General features: G+C 40.6%; 1 protein-coding gene across 1 annotated transcript; it reads right to left on the reverse strand.

The window, feature by feature from the left end:
* Positions 1–663: 663 nt before the first annotated feature.
* On the reverse strand, positions 664–25,901 carry prkcha (protein kinase C, eta, a). The gene is made up of 14 exons (XM_041953208.1): positions 25,199–25,901; positions 19,613–19,676; positions 16,269–16,422; positions 16,140–16,174; positions 15,973–16,055; positions 14,670–14,799; positions 14,449–14,582; positions 14,205–14,336; positions 13,692–13,865; positions 11,551–11,705; positions 8,008–8,146; positions 6,721–6,909; positions 3,904–4,050; positions 664–3,756 (listed from the first exon to the last, which is right to left on the reverse strand). Exons 1-14 carry the CDS (start codon positions 25,547–25,549, stop codon positions 3,607–3,609), a joined length of 2,037 nt encoding a protein of 678 aa, XP_041809142.1. The 5' UTR covers positions 25,550–25,901; the 3' UTR covers positions 664–3,606.
* Between the last annotated feature and the right edge of the window lie 724 nt (positions 25,902–26,625).

The raw sequence follows: 26,625 nt of genomic DNA on the forward strand, positions 1-26,625 counted from the left end.
GATACTCTTTATGATGATCTAAAAACAAAATGTGCTTACATATAATTATATTAAAGTAGATAAGCAAAACTGCTTCATATTTTCTCCAGTGCTTAGCATAAAATGGTATGATGTTGCATAGTATCCTAGCGTAACCCAGATGTGTGCATATAAGGCATTTCATCTAGAATCCACTTCACATAAACTCACTAACAGATGGGTTTAGCTATTTTCCAGAACTGGTTTAGAGATTTCTGTCCAGTCAGGCTCCTCCTGTTTGGCAGTTATTAATGTGCTCCATGATTCAGCTCTTGCTTTGGTAAAATGCAGTAAAATGAAAGGAAAATTATTTCTCACAACCCCCTCACTCTCCACTGCAACGTACAATTCTTCATCCTCTCACTTAGCACATGCATCTGGCTATGGCAAGTAAGCAAAGGTTTGGTTCCCAGAACTGTTGGCCACATGTATTACATGTCAGTGTAAGTGGCAGAGCTGCAGACTTTGACATGAGTGCAAATAAATACACGAGCAGGCAGGTCTTCTGTGGCTGTGCTGATACCTTGTGAATTTAGTTTTAAGACCTTTAAACCACATTGTGACAACAGTGAGTAAATCAGAGAAAAATCCCTCGGGAAAATATTCTGTTAAGACACACTGACCCAACAATTTTGTACACTATACAGATCTCCTGGTTTCACGTTGCTCTTACACTGCGCTCACAGCTGCTCTTCACCAGACATGACTGAGCTGGTTATGCCTATTTTCAACATGGAAGTCAACACTGTGTGTTACAGGTTACTATAAAGATTACTCAGCTGTAGCAAATGCTGTTTACTTATTTAGTCATTCTGATTAACTCTACAATTGTCTGGAAGTTGTCTCATGTGCTAGCCACACCCTTTTCTGCTATTAGTCACTTCAGGAAAGTGAACTCACAGTGCCACCTCAGTCATTGTTAGCCTATATTCCAAGCCCTGCCAGTCATCTCCGTAAGAGCAAACACTGTCAGATTACTATTTGAGTAATGCGCATAAATCCGAACATCTGCTGATTCTCTTGTGGCACAATCTTTTCTTATGTCTCATAAGTTCAATCAGAATACACCATAACCACCCCTTTGAAAGAGAAGTGTTGAAATGTACAAAAAAGGTTGCATCGTTATTGTAATAATGGTCATCCTCTGATTGAATGCTACTTTCAGTCAATGTCTTTATCCTTGTAGCCAATACCTAGACAGGGTAAGAACCACAATCTCTTATGTAGCAAGTGTAGGCTCGGGTACTGAGCATATATTTACACTTACAAAACTTACTCCAACAAGTGAAAAATCGTTAAGATACCTCAGGGAATCACTGAGGTGATGTGGGTGAAGAGAGTCTTTTTCATCAGCCGTTGCCCCTTTGGGGGCATCAATCATACAGGAAGGACAGCAGGGTTAAACACTGATTCAATCAAGCAGCGCAGAGACACTGCTGGCAGCCATCAGTATGTCTCAGTAATGAAAGTCGAGGCAGGGCTCCTAAATCTTTCCTCTCATTCAGACATCACCTGAGGAAAGCTGCCAAGCGGGGCCACATTAATGGGTAAACAAAAAGTCATTCAATCCAATGTCAATTTCTTTGTATGGCACACACTGACGGTTTTGTTGGGGAAATCTGAAAGATTAGTTGGCTGCTTGAGTTAAAAAGATGCTTAAAGGTGAACCAGAGACTTAACAGGGATTTAAGCATGATAGGAAGAGCTTGGCAACAGCATCAGCTACCACTGGCTCAAATGTTTTTTTTTCTAAGTAAACACAACTTTGCAGTAGCAGAGCAGCTCTTTGTTTTGTGCAGTGTAGCTGTACTGCTTTCAGTTTCAGATTATGCACAGGCATTTTTGTGTCTGAAGCCACCAAACTAGTGTTTAGCAGCACAACCCTTCACAGGATAGGTGGGCTGAGGAGATAAACAGATGTGAGGCTGAAGACTTCCTCCCTCAAACTAACAGGAAGAGTCCATCTCCGTTTTGTGATGTCGGAGCTGTTCCAGGCTCGGCAGGTTCAGCATGGGGCACACGAAATTCCTCTCAATTCAAGTTTTTTTTTTCCTTTGCTGTTGTTTTAATGGTTTCAATTTCTATTACCAACAGCACACACTGTATTCTCGCCACATTCATGCTTTTCAAAGGGTCTCAAAAGCATGATTTCCTTCTTGCATCTTCCTGTCTCTATCAAAGGCGACAGTAATGATGCTGTGTGGTTTCCTGTTTATTCTCTACTGGGTTGCGACGACAAAGCTACTGACAGCGCCTTCCAGATGATTGGCCACTGTTACTGTACTGCAGGGTAAAAGTTCCCTCTCTGTCCACCTCCTCCAAGTTTCTTTTATACGTTCTCGGAGAGAGGCTGGTTTAAGTGTTCAGCAGGGAGAATATTCATTAACTTTCTTGGATTTGCATATTTGAAAATACCCCCATGTGAGTTCCGACTACCCAGGCAGTCTGCCCACGGACCTGGGAGGTTTCAAAAGCCCTGTGTTTGTTTGAGTAAGACAGACTGAGTTATTACTGTTACTCTTGACCAGAACCATTTAATTCTGGCAATTGCCAAATAGCATACTAGCATTCTTCTTCCGTACAAGACAACCATGTGGTGAAATCTGCAAACTTTTGGATATTTCGCAGTCAACATGAATCACCACAGCGCTTTCACCTCAAATGAAATCTTGCATCACCCTCAACATGCCTGACTGATCAAATTACACAGTCACTGAGACAGACGTTTTTCTTCTTACAAGTGTGACCAACAAAGACTAAATACACATATCATCTGAATTATTATTTGAATAATTATCTAAAGACAAATCATCCTATCAAATGTTTTGTTTAATTAAAATTTTAACCTGACAAAACTATTTATGTTAAGTTGAGCATAATATACTGCTGTATCTCAAGTTTCATTTCACTTTTAGCTTTATTTTGAAAGTGGAGGAGTTCAGCTCTCATTTAGCCAGAGTGTGGGTCTGTGCCTATTTGTGTTTTTCCAGAGTAGGATCACATCATTGAGAAACTATTTCATCCACTCACTCACTCCTTCCAGGATTTTAACTGGCAGCTCAGCTTTTCTGGGAATCTCTGGCAGGCTGGTTAAAACTAACTCTTGACAATGCTGAAGCAACAATAAAACACAGACCATATGCTCCAAAAAGTGCTTTTTCATTTGAAGTAACTGGAAGCAAATTCATCTATCTACAGGAGAGCAAATTCACAATAAAACTCTGATGTTGTACACTTTTGACAAGCAAGTGTTCAACACATCACAGTGTCAAACCATCTCCGCACAGACACTAGCATGAATGTGTCCCAGCCAAGCCATCGCATAATCAAAACTGAATGCCATTTCAGAAGCTGATCACATGCCATGTTTTTGGAAATCACAGGAGTGCTTAAGAGTTCATGAGGTGCAGCCCCGGTTCCTGTCGAGCATGTGTTTGGCTGACTCCACGGCAATTTGCACCCTCATGTCTCTGGGGAATGTGACAGGCTCATACCGTATGTACAGCTAGGAACTGTCTTAGTCACAACCATAAACACTGAGAAGAGTGAAACATGTGCAGGATGACTGGTGGATCAATAAGGAGACTCTTAGGTCTCCAGCAGTTCAGGTGAAGTGAATGAGAAGTTCCGAAACTCTTCCTGGTTGATGGAAGGGATCAGAGGGTCATCGATGGGCGTGAGGGTGGGCTCCTCTTGAGTAAAATCTGGGTCGAAGTTGTTGACGTCCTCTGGTGTTTTCTGGAGAGGGATAATCAAGAATTATTTATCAGCACCAACATTTTAGCAAAAGCTTAAGATAGTACTACTGAGCGTCTTTATCATCCTTTATACACACACACACACACACAGTATGAAGCTATTGATGAAGTCGTTCACGTGACTTACGATCCTGGGCTTGAAAGGTGGCTCCATTTCTCTACGATTCAGCTTCTCCCAATCGATGCCAGTGAAGAAGGCGTGGCTGGTCACGGCGCTCTCACCGCCCTCTGAAGCCACACAGCCCAGGCGCCGGGCCGGGTTTTTGGTCAAAAACTGTGAAAACCAAAAGGTGGGTGAATTCGTAGACATGTAAAACTATATAAGAAAGGGAAAAAAACAGTGAATTATGAAGGGAATGAATTTAACATAACACATAAGTGCAACCACAACAAAGTAGGATTAACCTGTTCGGAATGAGTGGATTTCAGCAGATTATTTTATTTATTTCTGATATGTAAAAAGTAGGAAAATGTGATGCATGTTAATCACCTAGATCAGACCAGTTTTTGGACTAATGCCAAACTGGACTCAAGCCATAATGACATCCAGTCAATGCCCGCCTACTAGCTCATAAAAACACACACACCCTAGATTGTGTCTGGTGCCTTCCACAATACTTTAGTTGGTAAGAGTTCAACTAGGTTCAGTAAAAATGTAACAAAGGTGTCTCAACTTCCTGGTGTTGTACACAATACAACAATAGAGCAGTGGATGACCTGTTGAATTCAAAGTGTTATATGATGGAGGCCAGAGGGAGAGACCCAAACAAAATAAACTCTAAATTGAAAAGCTTTGTTTTAACTTGCCTCTGGGAGGAAACAGAAAAAACAGATGTGTTTTGGACAGCTCTGTCTTTACCGTGGAGTTTGTGCACACCTTAAGGCTGGCAGTGACATTCAGACTAGGCCACAACAAACTAATGAGCCTCTGTCTCCACAGCGACAGCGTCCGGATTCACCTGAACTCTTTAAAAAGTTGAATATGTCTTGCCATATCAGCTCCAAACACTATGGACTACCAGAGGCCTAAACAACACCACATGTCTGAAAAAAACTAAGTTCACAGAGAAAGAGAAAGGGGGTTAGGGAGACAAAGAGGCCCTAAAATGGGGATGAAAAGACAAAGACGAGGGGATGAACTTAAAATGCTCCACTGTTGGTTTTGTGTTGTTTAGTCATGTAACTAACACATGCCTCACATACTGTTGAGCAAGAACATCACAATAATCAACTTGCAGAGACTTGAATGCTGCTTCACGTCGGTATCGCCGTTAACATCAAGACTGGCCAGGAACATTACAGTTTAGTGCTTATTCAGTTCAATGCAGGGATTTCTGCAGCTGCACGCATGATTTTAATGACGTGATTTGCAGTAAATGGGATAAAACATATTAAATACCACACTAGTGCACCAGTATGGTTGTTAAAGTGGAATTACTGTGGAATTAAACCCAGCAGCAGGGGGTCAACCAGTTCAGGAGCTCACAGACCACGAAACCAAAGAGAAACTTTTCCACTGAAGTTGATGCCATCTTTCCATGGCTACACGTCAGCTGTGCCATCCTCAGTACCAGACCTGCTATGTCAGCAGTACTGCATGAAGAAGCCATTCTCCACCACACCAGCAGAAAGACACAAAGCTATCAGAAAGGAATATTACTGCTGCAGCATTTAGGCAATTATTCAGTTAGTGGACTGATCAACAGTTTTGAATGAATAGATTAATAATTTCAGTCATCTATATATATAAAAAAAATCACATAGTTGCTGGTTCCAGCTTCTGCACTGTGAGGATTTCGTGTTTTATAGCAATGTAAATTGAACATCTTTGGTTTTGGAGTGTTTGGTGGACAAAAGAAGCAACTTGAGGACGTCGTGCTCTGAGAAACTGCGGTGGGGAATTTGTGCTGTTTTCTAGTATTTTATTGATCACATGATTTAACTGTTCTAATCAAAAATTGACCGTGAAAATAATTGTTTGTTCTGGCCCTAATTAATAGCTTAATTTGAGGATCAATGTCCACATGTCTATAGAGTGCATTTACAAAAAACACTAAAGTAAATGTACCTAACCTAATTATTCTCAAAGAACACACCAAAGGACTCAACACTGATGATACTTTCTATTTATGTCCTCACAAAACCCTAAACAACCTAACAACTGAACACCATGAACTTGCTTACAGGAACAAGGAGAGCCTTGCAACGGATCAACCTTCAGTATAAATAGTGCAGCAGCATTCAAATCCACTCACACTGACATGCATCTTTATGTAACGCTTGACACGGGGAGCAGTGACATAAATCACGAGGGGAGATTGGTCCAGTGCTTCCTCAAGCATGTTGGCATAACAACAAGGATAAGAGGAGGTGAACAGGGTGCAAAGAGTCGAGGGATGGAGGGAGGAGTTGCCGTTGTATTTATAGCTTGTGTGCTGTGGCTGGGCAGTGGACCATGCCTTAATATAGTTATGTAAGAGACCCAGGCCAAACAGCTGGCTGGCGGAGCTCCATAGGGCTACCGGCCACTTTGCTGTGAGAGAGTGTCAGTCAGCCTGAAGGACAAATAACAATAAACAAATACCAAACCCTGATCACAAAAATCCAGAGTAAAAGTGTTACAACCATCAATGTCTTAATATATCACACTGCAGGCTGTAGAGGAATGCAAAGAACTGGCCTTCTAGTAAATGTTCACACAACTTACTGGTTTTTCTCCACAATGGCGATCACAAACCCAGTGAGAAATTGATTTCCTCGATCATTAGCTCTACTTAAAAAAAACTTCAAATACATTTCCTGCAATAATGTAAACAAAGTCTGACAGAGGCAATCTGAGGAAGCCAGACAACAGCAACACTTGGCTTTCATCCAACCATATCCATCACTCTTTTTTTTCACAGTCCATGATAAATTACTGTGAATACAAAATGAAAAGACTCACAGCTTTCAGTATGTTCACTGCCTCCGTGCTGAGCCAAGACGCATAAACAATCTCTTCATTGAGGATGGACTCAAAGAGGTCATCTTCATTTTCGGCCTCAAAGGGGGCGTGTCCTGATAGCATCTCATACAGCAGCACCCCGAGAGCCCACCAATCAACAGAGGGCCCATACAGCATCTCCTGCAGGATCTGTGGAAACACAGCATACCATTAAAGTGAACCATCACAGCACAGACAGCATTAGAGAGCAAATTTACAACAACTCTGTGTTGGATTAGTGTGTTTCCAGTGAAGCTACACTGAGGAGCAAGTGTTGAGGACAGCAAAGAAGCCTTTCATAAATCCAGACACACAGTCTTGGTCAGAGAAAAAAATCTCTCAAACATGTGGACACACACCATCTTAATCCCTCATTATAAAAAACCAAGCACGCCTGTAAAGGGATGAGGGGATCAGGGCTTGTCAAGTCAACAGCGCCATTCACAAGCTGACCTCACAGGTACGCTGCCTTCCAGTCAGTCAGGAGGGATTTTGGAGTGTCGGGTAGTGACCGCAGTGTTTTTAGTGAGGTGGTGTGATGGAGAGAGGAAGGGACTGGGAACAGCATCGTATGAACTCAGAAGACCTGGGCTGCAAGAAGCTAAATATGGTCGCATTTATTCTTTGCTGCAATTTGCCAATGTTGAAAAACTGAAATATATAAAATAGCACCACCAAAAAAAAGTTCTGTTTCACCGATGGTGTGGAGTCCAAATGTCTGTCATTATGAGTGTAATTCTGATTCCACAAAAGTTGGGATGATGTGTAAAACACAAATAAAACAGAATGTGATCATTTGCTAATAAACTCGACTGAAAACAGTGCAAAGACAATATATTGAATATTTTACCTCATCAACTTCATTGATTTTTGTAAATATCTGCTTATTCTAAATGTGATGTAGCAACATGTCCAAACAAGTTGGGACAGGAGCAACCAAAGACTGGGAAAGTTGTGGTATGCTCCAAAAACTCCAATTTGGATCATTCCACAGGTAAACAGGTTGATTGGTAACAGGTGATAGTATCATGATTGGGTATGAAAGGAGCATCCTGGAAAGGCTCAGTCTATGGAGCGAGTTTCACCACTTTGTGAACACATGATTGTATGAAGGATGTTGTCAGTGTTTGCACACGACTGTATTCAGTTTTTAGTTATGTTTTAAACAGCCTCCCATCTTTTGTGGAATCATTTTTGTCGCTATGGGTCTTGAACTGTCTGTTTTTTCGCTCAAGGATAGAGACTGACCTCGGGAGCAATGTAATCTGGCGTCCCACAGAAAGTTCCCGTGGCCGCGCCGTCAAATATGCCTTCTTTGCACATGCCAAAGTCTGCCAGCTTACAGTGACCATCTTTGTCAAGAAGAACATTGTCCAACTTTAGATCCCTGAAAGGAAAGACAAATACAGAAAGAAAACAGAGAATGAGATACTTGTCTCGGGGCATTGTTATCCACCAAACATAATTGGAAAGGGCTGGAAGCTAATCAGCCACCAACATCCAAATGTAGCAGCTGCTAAAAAAATGACAAGTTTGTGTTCAGTCTCCAGTGGCATCCTGTTGGTGCGGTTTCTACTTATATCTGACAGAGGTAGACACTTGTAGTGAGACAAAAAAAGAAAAGGTCCTCTGAGGACAGTGAAGCCTCTGTGGTGTTCTGACAGATGATTACCTGGCCATTTAAAAGGCTGCCAGGAAAAGTCTGACACGTTCAGATGACCACTTTGGCTGCCAAGAAGGAAAAAGTGCTCTGATGTAAAATAAATATTTATTCTGCTTCTAGGAGAGGCAAAACTTTTATTTATTTATTATAGTTATTGTTTTTTCTTTGTGGAACAGGTTATTACAGCATAGTAAATCAGATGTCACATTTTTGGCAGAATGCTGGCATGTATGATTCCAGTGAATAACTTCCAGTGATAGTGAGCTCCATCACATGGTGCAACGAGAATCATCTGAAGTTCAATGTCAGCAGAACCAATGAGCTTGTGGTGGTCGTCCTGAGTCATTGAATTGAAATTTATGGATGTACATTATTAGTGAGTCATTTCTATGCCGGCATGGTCAAACTCCTTAGTATCCCCAGAAAGCAATAACATTGTGTCTTAATCTGAAATAAATTTAAAATAAAATGCATTGTAACATCAGGGGAAGTATCTTCCTCAGTGCTGACTCTGCATGCGGATGCCTACGTAGCTACACTGTACAGGAACTGATTTTGTTTTCTTCCCCTAAAAGAAAAAAAAGGATCCTCACTGATTTCCTCAAACAGGATGACACAGACAGGGCACTCTGAATGTAAAAGAGGCGGGCAGACTGCTGGTCAAGCAACACTGGTTTGGTTGGATTAATCTGGTTTGCTATTCCTACCGTAAGCCAGTGGTGTAACAGTGAGTCAGATGCTCATGGTCCCTTCAACAGGCCCAAAGAGAGCTGACGCTAACACATCACGACCACTGAGCCACACAGCACACAATTTAGAGCATGTAGGGGGGCTTAATGCAACATAGTGAAAAATGAAATTGAGTAGATTTATTCATATTTAAATGGGTGTGCTTAGTAGCATTTTAGTGTGAATGTGCCCAGGGAGAGACTAATCTCTAATCACTGAGCTACACAGGACCACACATCACTATGCAAATAACAGCCTGCAACTGGTGATCCTGTACACCTTCATCCATCCACCTCATCACACTGGAAAAACAACTCTGACTTACACTTGGAGTCTTTATGAGAAGTGGTTCAGCGAGACAGTTTGGTGTCCTCACTAACAGTTACCACCTGGAACACTGACAGGATCGATCTACTGAACTTTATCACACAGCATAAACAACTAACTGGGTAAGAGGTAGATTTGCACTAACAAGAGAATTTCCAACGAAGAGGAGAGGAAGTGGTGACATACACTATGACGCACAGACAGTAACACTTCTGACTGTGGTTAGAGTGTAAGAACGCATCTGGACAAACGGCCCTCTGAAGTCTATACACAGACACATGTTCTTAAAAAAAAAAGTTTGACATATTGTTATGCAAGATGGATTAAAGCACTTTTAAAATAAAATGTTAGGGGTGAAGTTCTTGCATTTTTAACATACATTCTTTTTTAATATTTTGATCTCCTAACATGGTTTGTTCTGGAACATAGAGGTGGGGACAGAAATTAAACGCGACATCACCTCTCTGGCACAGTCCCAACAAAACTTTACAAGCCTCACAAATGTTTATTGCAGAACTTTCGTCCTGGATTGCATGACATTGAGCGGCTGTTCATGATACTGTGTTCAACCTCTGTAGACTTGATTTTAAGTGGCTCTCCTCACTCAGTTGTTAAAGTCAGCCAGTCTGGGTTCAGACGATATGACCTTAATTCTTCAAATGCCAATAACCTTATCACAAAACGGAGAATTTTTAAAGCAATATCTTTAAACTTAAGCTTAACATCAGCTGAGAGGCCTCAAGGCACAACTTGACCTCGAGCTAAAAGAGCCATGCAGAAAAAAGTCGAGTCACATGAAGATACACATATTACACAACACAATGACTGAGGTTACAATTTCATTTTGAGGAGGCAGCACAAGCTCCGCTCTTCTAGCACAGGCCTGATGTGCAAGCTACTATTTGGCTTGTTATTTTAGTTTTAGCATGCAAACTGCGCGTGCCCTCGTAAAGCTAACAGTCATGCTATGTGGTGCAGGCTGACACAGAGCACACGGACCTCTAAATATAACTCAGGATTTTGCTCACATGATGCCATCTTCCTTATCATCATGTACTGGCAGGGAGCCGGCAGCTCTGCCACCTTACATCCTGCAAGTAGCCAACAGTATCCGAAAGAGGCCTCAAAGATTATGTTCAAATATCTAAAGACCAGAAAATTAACTTCTATTACTAAAAGTGTAATTTACACAAAATGAAAATTATACCATGCTGTTGTAGCATGCACTCTATGGCAATCTGCTGTTACACTGTGCTTGCAATAATAAGGTACGGACCTGAGCAGAGCTTTGAGGAAAATATAGGCGACAATGAGCTTAAAAGTAACATTTGGATGTACGGTGCAAGTGTTTGGCTGCAATTCACTGCACTGCAAGGGCTGTCAGGAGAATTTACTTTTCATTCAGGGAAACAAATTTGTCTTACAGAGAAAAGTTAGATATTTTGCAAATGCAAATGGACAAAAAAAGATGCAACAGAAGCCAAGACACAGTATCCTGAAATTTAATGCCTAGTATAGATCAAGAATCCAAAAATGCTGGGTAATAAAATTTCCATGATGTAACTTAAGAGCGTCCTTTGGTTAGACTGTGCCTGTCTGATAAACAGCCACATCTTTTTCATGCCACAAATTTCTAAGAGAGATTTCTTTAATAAACTTGTTGTCTCCAAACCAAAACATAACTCTGATTAAATTATCAGAGGTTATCTTCTCAGACAAAGCAGGACATTATACAGCTGTTTTCTTACAGGCTGCATTTTTCATGTGACTAGTAAACTGAGATTAATGAGTAAAATATGTGGTGTTCTCCTTTAACAAGTAATTCATTGTGATAAATCACAATATATTTTTGTAAAAACAAGAAAACAATTCAACCTGGGTGAGCTGACCACCTTTCCATTGCAGTTTCGCTATTTAATTAATTTTCTGAGACAAGACAGATTATGACATCTCAATAGTATGAAAGTATTGCATCCTTTTAAGCAATATTTGAGGACTCATTAAAGTGGAGACTTGTACTTTAAGATTTGGAGACCTTTATGTGCTCAGATATGTTCAACTCAGATTCAGACCTGTAGATGATGCCTTTGCTGTGAAGGAACATGAGAGCGGAGGTGATCTCTGCTGTGTAGAAACGTGCTCTTGGCTCTTCAAACTTCCTGGACTTCTGGATGTGGAACATGAGATCGCCACCATTCACAAACTCCATCACAAAGAAAAGCCGGTCCTGCAGAAGAAAGCAAAGAGATGACATTTACGCATGTGCACACAAACCACACCGACCACAGAAGCCCTACGTTATTAAACTGTCCAAGAGCCCATGACCATGGACATGCTGAGATAGCTCCGAGGATGATACATGTCGGTTCCTCATAAATTTCATGTCTATCTAATTGATTCCTGTGCAAATAAGCAGTTGAAAGTCAGCGGGGCAAAAAAAATACTGATCAAACCCATAAATCTTCCCTTCACATTATAGGCTGCGGTCGATAAGTGATCTAGAAAATGAGAGCCCGGAGAGAAAAAGGAAAAGACTGCAGGAGAACGTGATGCACCGATTTCCCCATAAAGCATCCTGAAGTGATCGGGACATTCAGCCACAGCTGACTCTGTTTAACTGCTCTGTGGTTTACAGCGGGTCTGCTATTTACCCTGAGATTACAGGTATAATGTTTAATAATAATGTGCTGCACAAGCAAAGCAGGCAGGACTCTGTGTGTGGTCCAGCTGTAAAGCTGCAGCAATCTTTAAATGCACACAGCAACAGTTTCCTGGTTGCACATTTCTTTTGAGTCTTATTGAGTTCTACATTTTAAAATGATAGTCACACTGATATTTGAGCTCCAAGGTGCTATTACTATTTTTATCTTCAAACCCTGATTCACTGTTTTATTTAAATTAAATTCCATGAGGAGAATTTGTCTCTACTTGAACATTAAAGCAACCACAGATGGCCTTTCCTGGGGTGGTCATTTCAAATTCACAGCCAATGAATGGCTGCCTCTGGGATTTCCAAAGTTAAGTTAGCCTAACTATTTTGCAAGACTTTGTCTAAACTGCGGTGAACATGATAAGTTAGATGTCTGGTGATGCAAGATCAGATTAAATTTGCTGTTTAATGATGAGCAGCAGATGATAAATTGCCATGTTGAAGGACAATTCTCGTGAGACACATCTTTTGCTACAAGAAAAAATGTGTGCCCACTCAATCTCATCACAAGGGCAACACATTCTCCCCCCAGCTCATCCCATCTCCCACTCAGACTCACTCACTTGCATTTTTCAAATATCACACTGGAGAGAAGCTCAAAATGGATCAAACATTATCCTTTTAATAGTCAACAACGTGCAATAATAACTGACAAATTTGACACTTTTGCTTGTTGGGATGTTTAAAAATGTTCCTAGGTGCTTTCACAAACAAATGTCAAGCCATTTATAGAAACTACTTGCTCAGGAAAAAGGATGATGAGACACCTAGAAAAGCTGAGGTGCTGTGGTAGAACAAAGCCTATGCTGTGTTTATATGTGGGTTTGAATGGATCGGGGGAGCAGTGTCATTGAGTTAATTCTTCACTTGGTGCTGTTCTATTCTGATCTGAGGTGAAGTGGGTCAGTGGCGGCTCAAACAACGAAAGCAGATTAGGAGTGTCCTGTCTGTGCCCGGAAGATCAGCTCTGCCAGCTGAGCCTCACTCCCTCCCACTGAGAAAAAAGACTGGGAAACTGCTGCCACCTGCTGACCAATCTACACATTACAATGCTGTGTCCAAATTCCACACTACATACTAACTGTGTGTCTGAGTCATCTAACTGTACCGTTTCTTTGGTTAGTATACAAAAATGTCAAAGCCTGGAGTCATTTTGTACTTAGAGGAAACTAAAGTTTAGAGTGCCCCTTCTGATTAAACTTCCCAAAGACAGCAAAATGTGTTCTGAAGATATATCACTTATTTGTTAATTTTCCTGCCGCTGTAACATCTCTATCTAAGTGGAGGGACAAAGTTTCACACTTGCATCTAGTGATGAAGGAGCTCTTTGTTCGCACAGTTACGGATCATAACTTCATCTTAAAACATTTCTAAAGAAAGGCACGGGAGAAGGTATTGGGTCGGAGATGAGAATGTGGCACTATTACCTCTGGCACAGATCGCCCTCACAACAACAGCCTGCTGAACTGTGACACAAGTGCATGTGGGCATATCTGCACTCACCGGTGTCTGGAAGCAGCAGTACAACTGTGTAAGGTAAGGGTGACAGCGGGCCAGTGACAGCACCCTCTTTTCCGTCATGGTACACTCCACATCGTCATCTTGCAAAATGATGTCCTTCTTCAAAACCTTGACCGCAAAAACCCGATCTTTGCTGTTTAGCTTCGCCAGCATCACCTGCAGATACAACATGCACACAGCATGACGGATGAAAAGCCAAAGTTTTTTTCAAATTCTGTGTCACTTTGTTACAAATCATCAGAATTGAGGTTTATATATTTAAGCAAATTTATTCTGGAAATGCCAGCTGATGTGCTTCATATTACAAAATCTTTTGAAAATAGTTGATTTGTCAAATGTCTTTAGGCTATACAGATACGTGGCCCTCTAGCATGCTGTACATATTCCCACATTCAACCATCTTCCTCATTCTTCATTGTGGTAATTACTTCATTACACAAAGCATTTCTCATTGTCCTCTCTTGTCATTGGTTATCTTGTCATCTGCTGTCCCACCTTGCCAAAGCTGCCCTTGCCAAGGACTTGAAGGAATGTGAAGTCTGAGATGCCCAGCTGAGGGGTCTGCTGCTGAGTTTTCATACTCTCCATCCTTTCAGAGGGCGCCCTCACCGGACCTGCACTTTTGGCCTGTCGGTGGAAAAAAAAAACAGAAAAACAAAAATAACACCACTTATATTAGCCTGAAGAAAGTCTCATTTAAGTCAAATTAACACTAATCCTGGAAACTCAGCCATTGTACCAATGAGTTGCGTTTAGAGATTCCTCCAGCCTGTAGACCCATCTCTGCAAGCTTATTGGCCAGTTCCACACTGTTGACGCCACAGCTGGGAGCGACGTTGCCTCTGCAGCGGATGTGAACATTCATTTTACAGACTGAAGAGAGAAACCACACAGACGGGAAGACTAATTAGGACATTTAAGATCCTTATTTTGAGTTATAAATGTTGACATGGGTCTTACTTTTACAGTGCAGCCCCTGCTTGACTATTCCCCACAGCAGTGAGCCACAGTGGTCACAGAAGGTGGGCGACTTGTAGTTATGGATGTTGAACATGTGAGGGACATTGATGCTGAAGCCTTGGTTCATGGGCTGTGAATAGAAGACATACTGTAAGCTATGTGTTGAAACAGTGGGTCCAATCATTCAAGTACATGTTTTAAATAACCTTAAATAGCTATATAGAGTGCATTGTGACAAAAGTTTAGTTCCTGGTTTTGTCACAGGGAGACCTTGCTTCAACTTATTGCTGCATTTGCTTCTCTGTGAATTTCCCCAAGGAAGAGAAACTTGTAGTGCTCAGCAAAATATACTAAAAGAGGGCCAAAATTACATGTTCAAATGCTAAAACAAGCACATACGTATTTATAGAAACATGTGAAAACAACAAGCATGTGTGGAAAAATATAGCATAGTACCAGTGTTCTGGTTCACTGACACAGAAACAGGAACCTGTACAGTCTGTTGATCACTGCAGGTGTTAATCACAGGTGTGTGTGTGTGTGTGTGTGGGAGGGGGCTGTCTAATAAGTTCTCCGATGGCTGACAGCCAAATGCCTGTAGATTTTCCATTTGGCGAGTAAAATGTTGTTACCAAAAATAATAGTTTCTGGATGTGACTCTGTGAGAACACGCATCACGCTCTAATGGGCTTCGCTTTTGGTTAACGGCACATGAAAACTTTATGCAAACATTTGTAAATGAACAAGGTTTGCTGACAACGATTTCACGGAGCATTCCTGAGCCCATGGAGTAACATCCTTCATGCAATCATGTGTTCACAAAGTGGTGAACCTCGCTCCATCCTTGCGTGTTTTTGGAGCATTCCACAACTTTCTCAGTCTTTTGTGGCTCCTGTACCAACTTGTTTGAAACATGTTGCTGCACCAAATTCACAATGAGCAGATTTCTACAAAAATCAGTGAAAATGATGAGGTCAAACATTAAATCTATTGTCTTTGAATTGTTTTCAATTGATTATATGTCAAAAAGGTTTAGCAGGTTTTACACAGCATCCCAACCTTTTGTAATCAGGGTTGTAGTATTGTTATAGTAGTCATCTGGCATGTCTGGTATCTTCAGCACGTATTGTATTAGTCAAAAACTGCTTGAGAGGTAAAAAATAACAGTGGCAACACGCCTGAGTGCCTGAAATGACACACTGATTACTGTTTACGATCTGTTGTTGTGACAAGAAATCCTGCTGTACAACTATTACTGTTGTTGAACAGCACGAGTGTCGTTGAATGGACTAAAGTGTCTTACCTGTTCTTTAGCTGGCTTCTTCATCCTTGGACATACTGTGACGACCTGCTGGTGGCATCGTTTGTGAACCACGCAGGTACACACTGAGAAAACAACCACTCATTAACTCACATCTCTGAGTTTAAGGAACTGCATAAAAAGGCAGAAAGGGAAATGGGTCTCCTCACCTTGGCACTGGTAGCCCTGCTTTCCAAAAACACCCCTATAAACAGAGAGAGAGACATAATCAGGTCCAGTTTACGGTCCACACAGATGCGTGCGAGCATCAGTAATTTGTCCTTGCTCGACTCTCTCACCAGATGAAATCTTTGCAGTGACAACAGAAGGTGGGCTGACGGAGGAAAGTGGACATGAACTTGTGTCCGTTGACCTGGTGAATCCTCCGTCTTACGGCCCCTTGTCGCTTCCTTGTAAACTCCTTGTAGGTCTTTGCTTGCACTATGGCATCATCTGACCGGAAAAAATTAGAGCGAAAGTTTGTGTTCAAACAAGAGGAGTGAAAGACTGCTGCTGTGTAAAAAATCAGAAATCCATACACTAATTCCTAGACCCAATACCAGAAGAGCTAGGGTTTGAAATTATATTAAAATTGAGAATAGATTACGGTTATTATATTGTGGGACTTCTATTAAAGCAGCGTATAATCAATATTTGTATATAAAAATTGATCACATCAATACTTGTATGAAAAAGGGCTCATTCACATCATTGTTTTGGTTTTGTGACCCACAACATCACAGTTTTGGTTCACCCTCATTGCTGTCATATTTTCGGCAGCTGACAACCCCCAGTAACCACCCTCTGTAACAGTGTACACTGTAACTGAGCACCGGCCAGTGGACAGACAAAGTTAGCCACTAGCTGGTAAAGACAGTGGAGCATTTAGCTGCTAAAGAGCTAAATATTTCCAACAGGTGTTAGTTAGGAGTTAGCTACCACTTGCTCTGTATTTAATGGATGTGTAAATAAGCAACTGTTGGCAAAAAAAAGAGCCATTTAAGGGTGATAATATGTCAGTGTCATGTTCACAGGTTGCTGTAAATTGCAGCTTTTAATATTTTGAATGCAGAAAAAACAATTTTGTTGTCTAACCGATGAATAGCTTGGTACACAAAATATCAGTAAACAGAAAAAACTGCCATCACAATTTCCCAAAGCCCAAGTCGTCACTTTCAAATTGCTTGCTTTGTCTGACTAACAGACCAAAGATTGCTGTGGTGACTTTCATGTAAAACTGACTCAAGCCCAGAAGTCACACTAACATGTTAAACTGTAATCAGAATAATGTAAAGGGGTTCAAGTCTGAGAGGGGCTTCATCTAGACTGACATAAAACAGAAAATCTGCATATTTCAGAAGCTGTAACAAGAAAATGTTTGGTATTTGTGCCTGATAAATGACAAACCAATTACATAAATTGTTGACGGTGATTTCATTTAATTGATAAATCAACTAGTTGTTCCAGTGGCAGTCCAGTGTTGCCCTGGTTCAACATTCCATGTTTGACTTTGTTCAACAAATGATTTTTCATACCTGATATCATTATCAGAAAAACTTTTCTCCGTATCATCTGACCCTAACTATGCATGATAAACGGTCCAAGACATGACTTTTAATGGCGCAGTAAGGTTTTACTTTGGTAAATGAATGGGACTTGTGGCTTGACAGATGGAACAAAACATAGGGGCTTAGAAAAGGATGAACAATAGTCCTTTAGACATTACATTACGGAAACTCATGTGCATGTCTTTGTATTGTACAACACATCTGCGTGCCTTTGCTCTGTGTTTCAGCTTTAATGACTGCAGTGGAGCTACTCTTGAGGTGAAAACCACACATGCAGTATGGAAATCTATGTGCTGAGCCTCCGCTACTGCCCTGCGAACAAGATATATTTGTGGTAGAAGTGTGAAAAGGGGGCTTTACATTCAGACTCAGGCTAAGATCATACACTCAAAATACTGTTCTCTGTAAAAGCGTGGCGTCAAAAATATTTTCGTTTTTGTAGTTTTTTTCTACAATTGCTTGCTTGAAAATGAAATTAAAAGAGCATACTGACCAAGGCAGAGAAATAATTCTATGTTACTTATTGCTACATAATGTGTTATCACGTTGCAGTGTCAGACTCTGCAAATTAATGATGCCAAGGACATTTTAATGTAAACTAATACTCAGCCATGTAGGTTTTTGTCTGATGTATCCACATAACATTGCAGCAGCTCATTGCATTAAACATTGATTAGTTAATATTATTTTGCACATATTTACCATATGATGATATATGTCAATGTCAGAAAATATTATCGATATCAAGTATTATTGTACTTTTTACTTCACTGCATTTATCTGGCAGCTTTAGCCACTTCGATGCTTTGTAATAAACTGAACTACCCAACAGTATACACAAGTACATCTGAAATGATTAGCTGATTAATCAATTAGTCAACTGACAGAAATATATTTGCAACTATTGATAATTATGTAAAAACATTCCATGGTTTCAGTCTCTCAAATGTAGAGATGTGTTGCTTTTCCTTTTAATCATTTCAATTATTCTAATTTATTTTGAATACTTTTAAGGACAATTGGTTGGACAAAACAAGGATTGTGAAAGTAACACTATGTTCTGTGGGTCATTGTGACAGCATTTCTCACTATTTTGAAAATGTTAACAAACCAAACAATGAATTTATTAATAAATAACCAGCAAAATAATCCATAATGAAAACAATCATTAGTAGCAGTTCGAAATAAGCTCCACCTCAACCAACTACAACAGTAAAATCCTGCTTTTAAATTAATGCATCCGTAACAATAATCTCATGATATAACAGCCACAGGGGACATGTTTCTGTATTGAGTACTTTCACTTTCCTGATTATACTTCCACAGATGCTATGTAAGCCACATTAAATACGAGACTTTTATTTGTAACACGGTATTTTAACAAAGTAATTCTACGTTCTGAGTACTTCCTGTGACACTGCAGTATGGTGCTTTTCTCTGCTGGAAAAAAAAATTCCAGTAGACAAAAAAAGAGGACATTTCAGAGCAAAGTGTTCAAGGGTTTTGGCAAAATGATTTTGAACGTTCAGAAAATGATGTTGGTGAAATTAAACATCAGGGGAAAACACTTTAAGATGTGAATTTATCAGATTGTAATAAACAAATAAATATAATAATATAATAATATACATATATGACAAAATGTCATGTAATTTACAAGTAAATGAAATGAGTATTTCATGAAGCTTAACATGCATCAAGGCATGATGGTGGCAGATAAAAAAGGGGAACTGGCTAGTCACAAGCAAACCAGACTTCTGCTTGTCCTCTGATGTCCTCCGATGTCTGAAGAAAGCAACCGAACATACCTGGTGCATACCAACCTACAGGAGTCACACTGAAACATGCATGCACACCCATTCTCAGAGCCTCTATTATTACATGGGGGTAAATGTCTCACATATAACAATTATTCAAAATAGTGTTTTGTCACATGAGAAAAGACAAGGCAGGGACAAAATCAGTTGGCATAAATCGCTAGGGCTGTTGTTCGACACTGTGGGCAAAAGAAAGCGTGATATTTATGCATGGGGAGAAACGCTGGGCTGCATTTCAATTTGTAGTAGCAGCCTTACCATCAATGAAGGATCCAGTGAGTGCAATATGGACGTAAACTTTGCCTTCTGGCTCCAAGTCCATCTGTGGACACACAAACACACATATCATTAACATCATATTTTTGCATACTCAAAATATCTAAACAGAAACAGTACAGACAGATATTAAGATACACCACATTCCAGATTGCAGTTCATTGTAAAAATGTATCTAGAACTGGACATATGTAACCCAGACTATCATATATCAAATAAAAGGGAAATCAGAAATACGACATTGCATGCTTTTGAAATGATATTTGAAACGTAGAAAGACTTGTAAGTGGCTTTAAAAAAAGCATGCAAGATGGGGCATCTGACATTTGAGCATCAGTCCTTCAGCTCTGGTAGAGGTATGCAACTGCATATTTTTTGCATTCTTCAGTGTGCTAGTAATGTCGGAGGAATTTGAACAGCCTGAAAGAAAGACAACAAAGCAGGTCTGGCAGGTTGGGCTGGTTGCAGGGGTTGTGACAACCTCATGCTCAGCTGTGAGCGATGAAAGTCCAAACATGAATACATACAGGAGACAGCAGACAGTACAAGGTACTTCCTGCAGCAACCACTGAATGGAAACTTAGGTCACTATACGCTTAAATAAGGATCTATTTATGTTGCACATACACCCCGCCTGGAAAATACTGACTGCTCACAAAACAGTGACACATTTGGTGTCAATTGTGGCCACTCAGGTGGTAGGTTTAGTAGGGTTGGACGATTAATTGAATTTTATTTCCAATTGCGATTGTGGCTTCCAAAGATTATGAAAACAAGATAATTGAGATAAGACGATTATGTGCCGCATTTTGTTTTGAACTTATGCTCTTGCTTTGTCTCTGTGTAGTCACTCTCAGCCCAGTAGTCAGATGTTTCGTTCAGTTCACTACGGTCAAGTTAGTCGTCATTTGCAAAAAATGTGTCTAGGTAGGCACTGCTTGGATTTTGTTATGGTACCGGTGCCTGGAGCATCCAAAAAGGCATTTGCATTTCAGCAATCCTTTCTCACTTTTCATACACCAAATAAAAACATTGGTACAAGTTTCATTTCAAGACAGAGCTCATTTCCCCTAATCTCAAACATGTCCACTTTTGTTTTCGGTTACCTGCTCATATCCTGTGTCTCAAACTACAGTCTAGACAGCACTTTAGAATGTCCACTCTGACAACTTCCTGTGTGTGTGTGTGTGTGTGTGTGTGTGTGCGTGCGTGCGTGCGTGTGCTACAGCTAAAAAACTTTGATGATTTCTGAAATTTCTCTATCCTCTAGTTTTACAAAAGGAGTCCTAGCCTTAAGACAATAATAACATACAGTGATCAGTGATCTATAACATGTCCATATGTGCACAGAAAGAGTCGTTGGTGTTACTACCCTTCTGCTGCAGTTTAGCAAAGAAAGACGGAAACTTCGGAAGATAATCACAAGCCTCATATTGGCTATAGGGTTGACTTCAGAATATATTTTAGACTGTGGAATTTGCCCTCCATCATGTACATTTATAGTTACTTTAGAGAGGAACAGAGGGAGCAATTACAGCAACCTACAACTCTGTCAATGTATATATGGGCATGTGAGCATTGTTTTAAGACAGACTTGAAAAATGTGAGCCTACGGGCAGGGGGCATGTGATCTAAAATAGATGTGGCTGATGGCGGATGATGGTGCAGTTTAAAAGCAGAACATTTAAAGTTGTATCACGGAAGAGGAAGGTTTGTCTTTTGTTTTTTTTTTAAGACAGGGGATAGGGCCTGTTTCACTTGAGCACACATTCAACTTGCCTGGAAAATGTCGAGGGGCCATATTTAACCCACTTTCAGTTTCAGTGGACTGTAGAAGGACTTGATGACTTCAATCCTGAGAAGCAACTCCAACGTCACAGATACCTCAGTACTGATTATAGGAAACTTATTGTGCAATTAAAAAGCTGAAATAAACGAGTAACAAGATGTCACTATGCGGTGCCAGGTAGTGTCAAGAGGTGGGAGGCAAAGGAAACTGGCCTCATGTGTCTGCATGTGATTTGGTGACTGTCTCAGAAGGATGAAGTCAGTCCTGATGATAACTTCACTCTAAAAAAAAGAAGGAATTGAGTAACTCAGAGTTTCTGCTGAAGTTGAGCTCATATGCCGCTTGACAGCAGTAAATTCCCTTTGTGGGGTTTATGTGCATAAGACTGGATGGTGTGTGCAGAAGGGGGTCAATGCACTGAAAAAAAGGTAACAGAGAAGAAGCAGAGCGTCTGGACAAGAGCCAATAGAGAGTGAGTATTTTATCAGTGAGCCCTTCAACACTGAGCCCTTCAGCACCTATCAGATGGTGGGAACGCTGTGATAAACAGCAGTGTGGGCGTGTGGAGGCTTGTGTGAAACAAACCAGACCAGCACTTCTTCTGTACAACAAAGCACAAAAAAACCTTCACAGCTCAGATCTAGTGCATAACAACTTCAGGTTTAGGTCTTGAAGAGAGAGAGTGATGACTTCTTCTAAAACTGCAAGCTGAGCTCTACTGTCATACCACTTCCCCTCGGTGCTTGGGGTCTTGCTGAAGGTGTGGGCACTCATCCTGCTCAAGTATGCACACTGCAAAAAGTGAAATCTAAGTAAGAGAAAATATCTTCAATCAAGACAATACATGCTTGCTTTTTGTCTGACAAGATACATCTTCTTATCATTTTTTTTTATCTTAGAGTATTTTACTTGTTTCAAGCTGAAACTTTCAAGTTCTGTTCTGTTGGCAGGCAATTTTGCAGGTGATTTTGAGAACTGAGTTTTTGCAGTGCATCATTACTTAGTTTTCTCATATAGATATAAAAATGCATTTTCTTCGCTTTTAAGAAAATGTTAAATTTATGTATGACAATAAATTAGTTTAATTTCAGTCAGTGAAAGTTTAGTATGTCTTTGTGATCTAATTAATGTCTTTACGATGTGTGGACTAAAGGGGTGTGTTTCACTTTATCAAAGCAAAATTTTAACAGTTCCCCTCTCAGGCATCATGCCATGTAAATGTAAATTTCTGTCACAGAGGTATTTCTCTTCGGTGTACAATGCTACACAAGCTTTCTTGTTTTATTTCATCTGTTTTACATTTCTGTTAATATTATTGTAGAGTCCTTGTTGTGTACTTGGTGACGATATGCTCAGGCCACTGAATTTGTTCACTTCTGAAACAAAAATCCTGAATTTGTTCTCTCTCGGTTAAAATAAAGTGGGGGTTTTTTCAGAAAAAGGTGCTTAATTGAATCGAAAAGCTGTATTGGCTGAAGGAGAATATGTCTGTAGAAGAGAGACAATTCTGCATGTGATGAGAGTGTTGCGGTATGTAGTCGATACCACCTCAGCCTGCTCCAGGCCTGGACAAGTTCAGGTTATGCTCACTGACACCTGCAGCAGCTTATAGTCCTAGAGGGATGAAAGTTAGTCAAAAGAGGGAAATTCCACTTTGAAGGGGCAGTTTTTTGTTTGTGTCTGACAGAGAGCGAGACTCATGTGATACTCTACATAAGATATTTAATCTGAGCTTGGATGAGGTCCATTTTATTCCTAATTTGTCAAGTGTGCATCAGACGTATTGAAGCACTAAAGATTAAAAGACAGTCTGTCACTTTACGTCTCCATCGACCAGATATGGTTAACTTTTCACCCCTGGCAACTTCTGGAAGTGCAGGGGTTTTTTCAGCATACATTTGTTTGTATAGGCAGGTCAAATGCTGTGCAGGCTTGGGAAAATGTAAGCAGCCTGCAAGTAGAATTGACACCTCGCCACAGCAGTGGTACGTGAGGTTTCAGACCATATCTGCTCATGATCACAGTAAGAGCATCTATGCCGATAAGCGCAACATGTAAAAAGGTCCATGTCCAGTACATGCAGCCCACACTACGACATGGAGATTTGAATATTTAAGGGCATTATTCTTTAGTAAGCCTGTGCTTTAAGGTGGTGGTTGGATCTGCTGTCAGAGAGCCCAGTGCAGACAAAGTGGTGTTGATGTTTTCGGGCACAAAAACAGGCAAGGTTACTTGCAGAGTGACAGTGACACATCACCCAGGGCTTATAGGGTGTTTCGTTTCCTAAACTTGCTCTCAAATACTGATCGGCATGTGTCAGAGCTAGCGAACCTGTGATGTTATACTAGGAGCTTCTGCAACCTTTTCTGACTTTTGATGTTGATCTTTCTATAGAAAAATCTATCCATCTATCTATAGGAGTTACATTTTTTTTTAGATTTCCAGTATTCTTCTAAAAGCAAATGGGGAAATCCTGTTAGCCTACTCATGGATGGATTTTGAGACAACAGGTCCCTGGACAGACATTATAAAAACATCAGATTTGGTCTTGGTATGGGCAGTTAAATGCAAGGACTGAAACCAGGATTTAAAACAGACAACCAACACAATGCCTTTTTGGCTTTCCAGGAAGAAACATTTACAGTCACTTAAAGCAAAGAGGTTTGAGAGCTCCCTGACTCCCTAAAATTGTTGCCACTTGGTCCATTCGATAATTCATCCATGGATTTATTGGTTCTTTGGTTCAGGAATGGATTACTAACAGGTCGAGGCCGACCATTGAGTCCCCTGAGCCACAGGGCCCCAGAAAGACCAAGGATTTGCACCAATAAAGAAAAGACAGGTTTCTTTTGTTTCAAATCCCTTTCATGTGTTGATACTGTCTCTGTGTATTAAAGGCAGGAAACGTGGGGAGAGGGGGGGTTTATGACATGCAACCAAGGCCCTTAACTGCAGTCATGTAGCATGCATAGCATCCATTCAGCTACCAAGGCGTTCCAACAAAATTAAGATACCTAACACACAGAAAACCTGGGTCTTGTTTTCAGTGCCGAGACTAAAATCAGATATTACAATTGCAAAAGGATTTGCAATTAGAGGGAATGATCATTTTTGCTTCACAGTTTTCACTTTCACTGAAAAACCTGAAGAAATCATGATGATGTGACATTTGCTGGGGTCTGTGACAAACAATCATGTTCCCTTCGTCTGGAGAACAGGATTTGTTGGCCTGAGCATCTCTACAGCACTTCATTACGACGCTGTTCTGTCACATATTTTACCTTTATGAAGAAAAAATTAAATTTGCTTGAGATTTGGATATTACACTCAGCCATATTGCAATTTTGATATTTTGATTAATTTTTCATCCCATGTTTGACTTATTTACAATTCATATGAACATGTGTCTTCAATAAAATAATTAAATTATATTCATAAATGGCCTCACACACGTGCTTGCAGGTCTAGTTTATTATCTTGTATTTTAATGTCTGTTGATGCACTTGATAATAAGTTAACTGCTTTGACAACACAAAGTATCAGTCATTCTAAAGCTGGACTCAATCAACATTGGATTGAAACCACATTTTGTGGTGCCCCCACCGCTACTTTCTGGACGTGGGGCTGGGTCCTAATGGATCAGCTGGGACCCAACAGTAAATTTGTGCCCCAGGGCATCCTAATAAGTTAATCCGGCCATGTTGAGAGACATGATTGGACTACATGTTTACAGAATTGTTTTCCAAGTTATGCTCTTAACAAGTTTACTTTTCACTCACCCATCCCTCGAAAGGCTCTCCTGTGTTGGAGGTTTTGATGAGGTCCTCAAACTGCACGATGCAGTTGGCCACAAAGTCATCATATCCGATTGGAGTGTCGTGGAAAACTGCCATCTCGATCTGTTTCCCGTCGTTCACGTTGAGGCAGAACTCCTCGTTGTACGTCGGCGTGTTGGTTTTCTGTTTGGTGAGGGTTTGTCCGATTTTGTTGTCATCCACCTTCACCACGATGTAGGGGTCCATGGCCGGGGGGGCTTTGTTGAAGATGACAGAGTGGCGGAGGGAGAAGGTCGTGGGTTTCAGGCCCACCGCCTCACCGATCCGGAGCTTCAGATAACCGTTAAACTTCATCTTAATCAAGCTAGTTTAGCCTCGCGCGCGAAGGAAAAAGGCACTCAAGAAGCGACAATAAATAAAACAAGTTATTAAAAAAAGAAACACTCGCTTCATATCAACATTGACCAACCATAATGCTGCAATAAATTCATAATTATAATCCTGCTGTCAGCTCTTGCACTCCGTTGCATTCATCCTCAGTAAACTTTTCGGCGCTGACCTCCCGCCGCACGGCACAGACGCTGCGCTGTCTCTGTGGACCTGCTACAACTTTAAGTAAATAGGAAGCCACAACACTGACATGCCGCGGAGGGCGAACAAGTTCCGCATAACTTGTCACGAGCGTACGCTCACGCGCAATTAAAACACACAAGCATATACTGCACGCATCTGCTTAAGCTGTCACTGTTGGTTTGGTATGTCACATGGTTGAATTCGTAGTTCCTGTTTAGGAAGAGGAGTCTGGTACTATACTGACCGTGATGCATCTCTCTGAGCTGAAGGTGTTGTAATGACTCACCTGTCCTGAGCGGCGAGATACCGCCCTCCAGAGGCTGTTATGCCCAATTACATGGCATTACGACAAGGTGCTTTTCTTTCTTTCTTTCTTTCTTTCTTTCTTTCTTTCTTTCTTTCTTCATCTTGAAAAGCACAATATTCTCAACAATATTAAATGCATGGATAGATGCCTAAATCATTTAATTAAAAAAATTGAAAGGCATAAATTAATTCCACGCAAATTACTCACAGTGGGTTTTGAGGACTGCTATTTTTAGGCTAAATGCCTATAATACAACATAATGAATGGATTTAGTATCTTATCCCCCAAAAGATTTGTTAATATTTATAACTTCAGATTTGATTTACTAGCAATTGAAAAACCTATGAGTATTAATTAATGGATCACAGAGACTTTTCACAGCCTGGCAGTTCAAAAGCTGTTCTTATTACTGGCTTATTGTCGATATGCAATAGATTGTGGAGAGTTCCTTATTAGAGAGTGGTACCAGATTTTCTATTGTATCTCAAAGCAGCTCAGCATATGCATGTTTGTTTATTATCATGTACAGTCATGTTTCTGGCAACACCAG

This window comes from Chelmon rostratus, chromosome 15 (assembly GCF_017976325.1).
Source record: "Chelmon rostratus isolate fCheRos1 chromosome 15, fCheRos1.pri, whole genome shotgun sequence".
In the NCBI taxonomy this organism is placed as follows: Eukaryota; Metazoa; Chordata; class Actinopteri; order Chaetodontiformes; family Chaetodontidae; genus Chelmon; species Chelmon rostratus.

Excerpts from the sequence above, each read along its gene's own strand:
- prkcha (XM_041953208.1), bottom strand. The coding sequence starts at position 25,549 with ATGAAGTTTAACGGTTATCTGAAGCTCCGGATCGGTGAGGCGGTGGGC. Across the intron at positions 4,051-6,720 it reads CAGTGAACATACTGAAAGCT|TTTTTGACCAAAAACCCGGC; the intron begins GTGAGTCTTTTC and ends TGGTTTTCACAG. Across the intron at positions 3,757-3,903 it reads CACCTTTCAAGCCCAGGATC|AAAACACCAGAGGACGTCAA; the intron begins GTAAGTCACGTG and ends ATCCCTCTCCAG.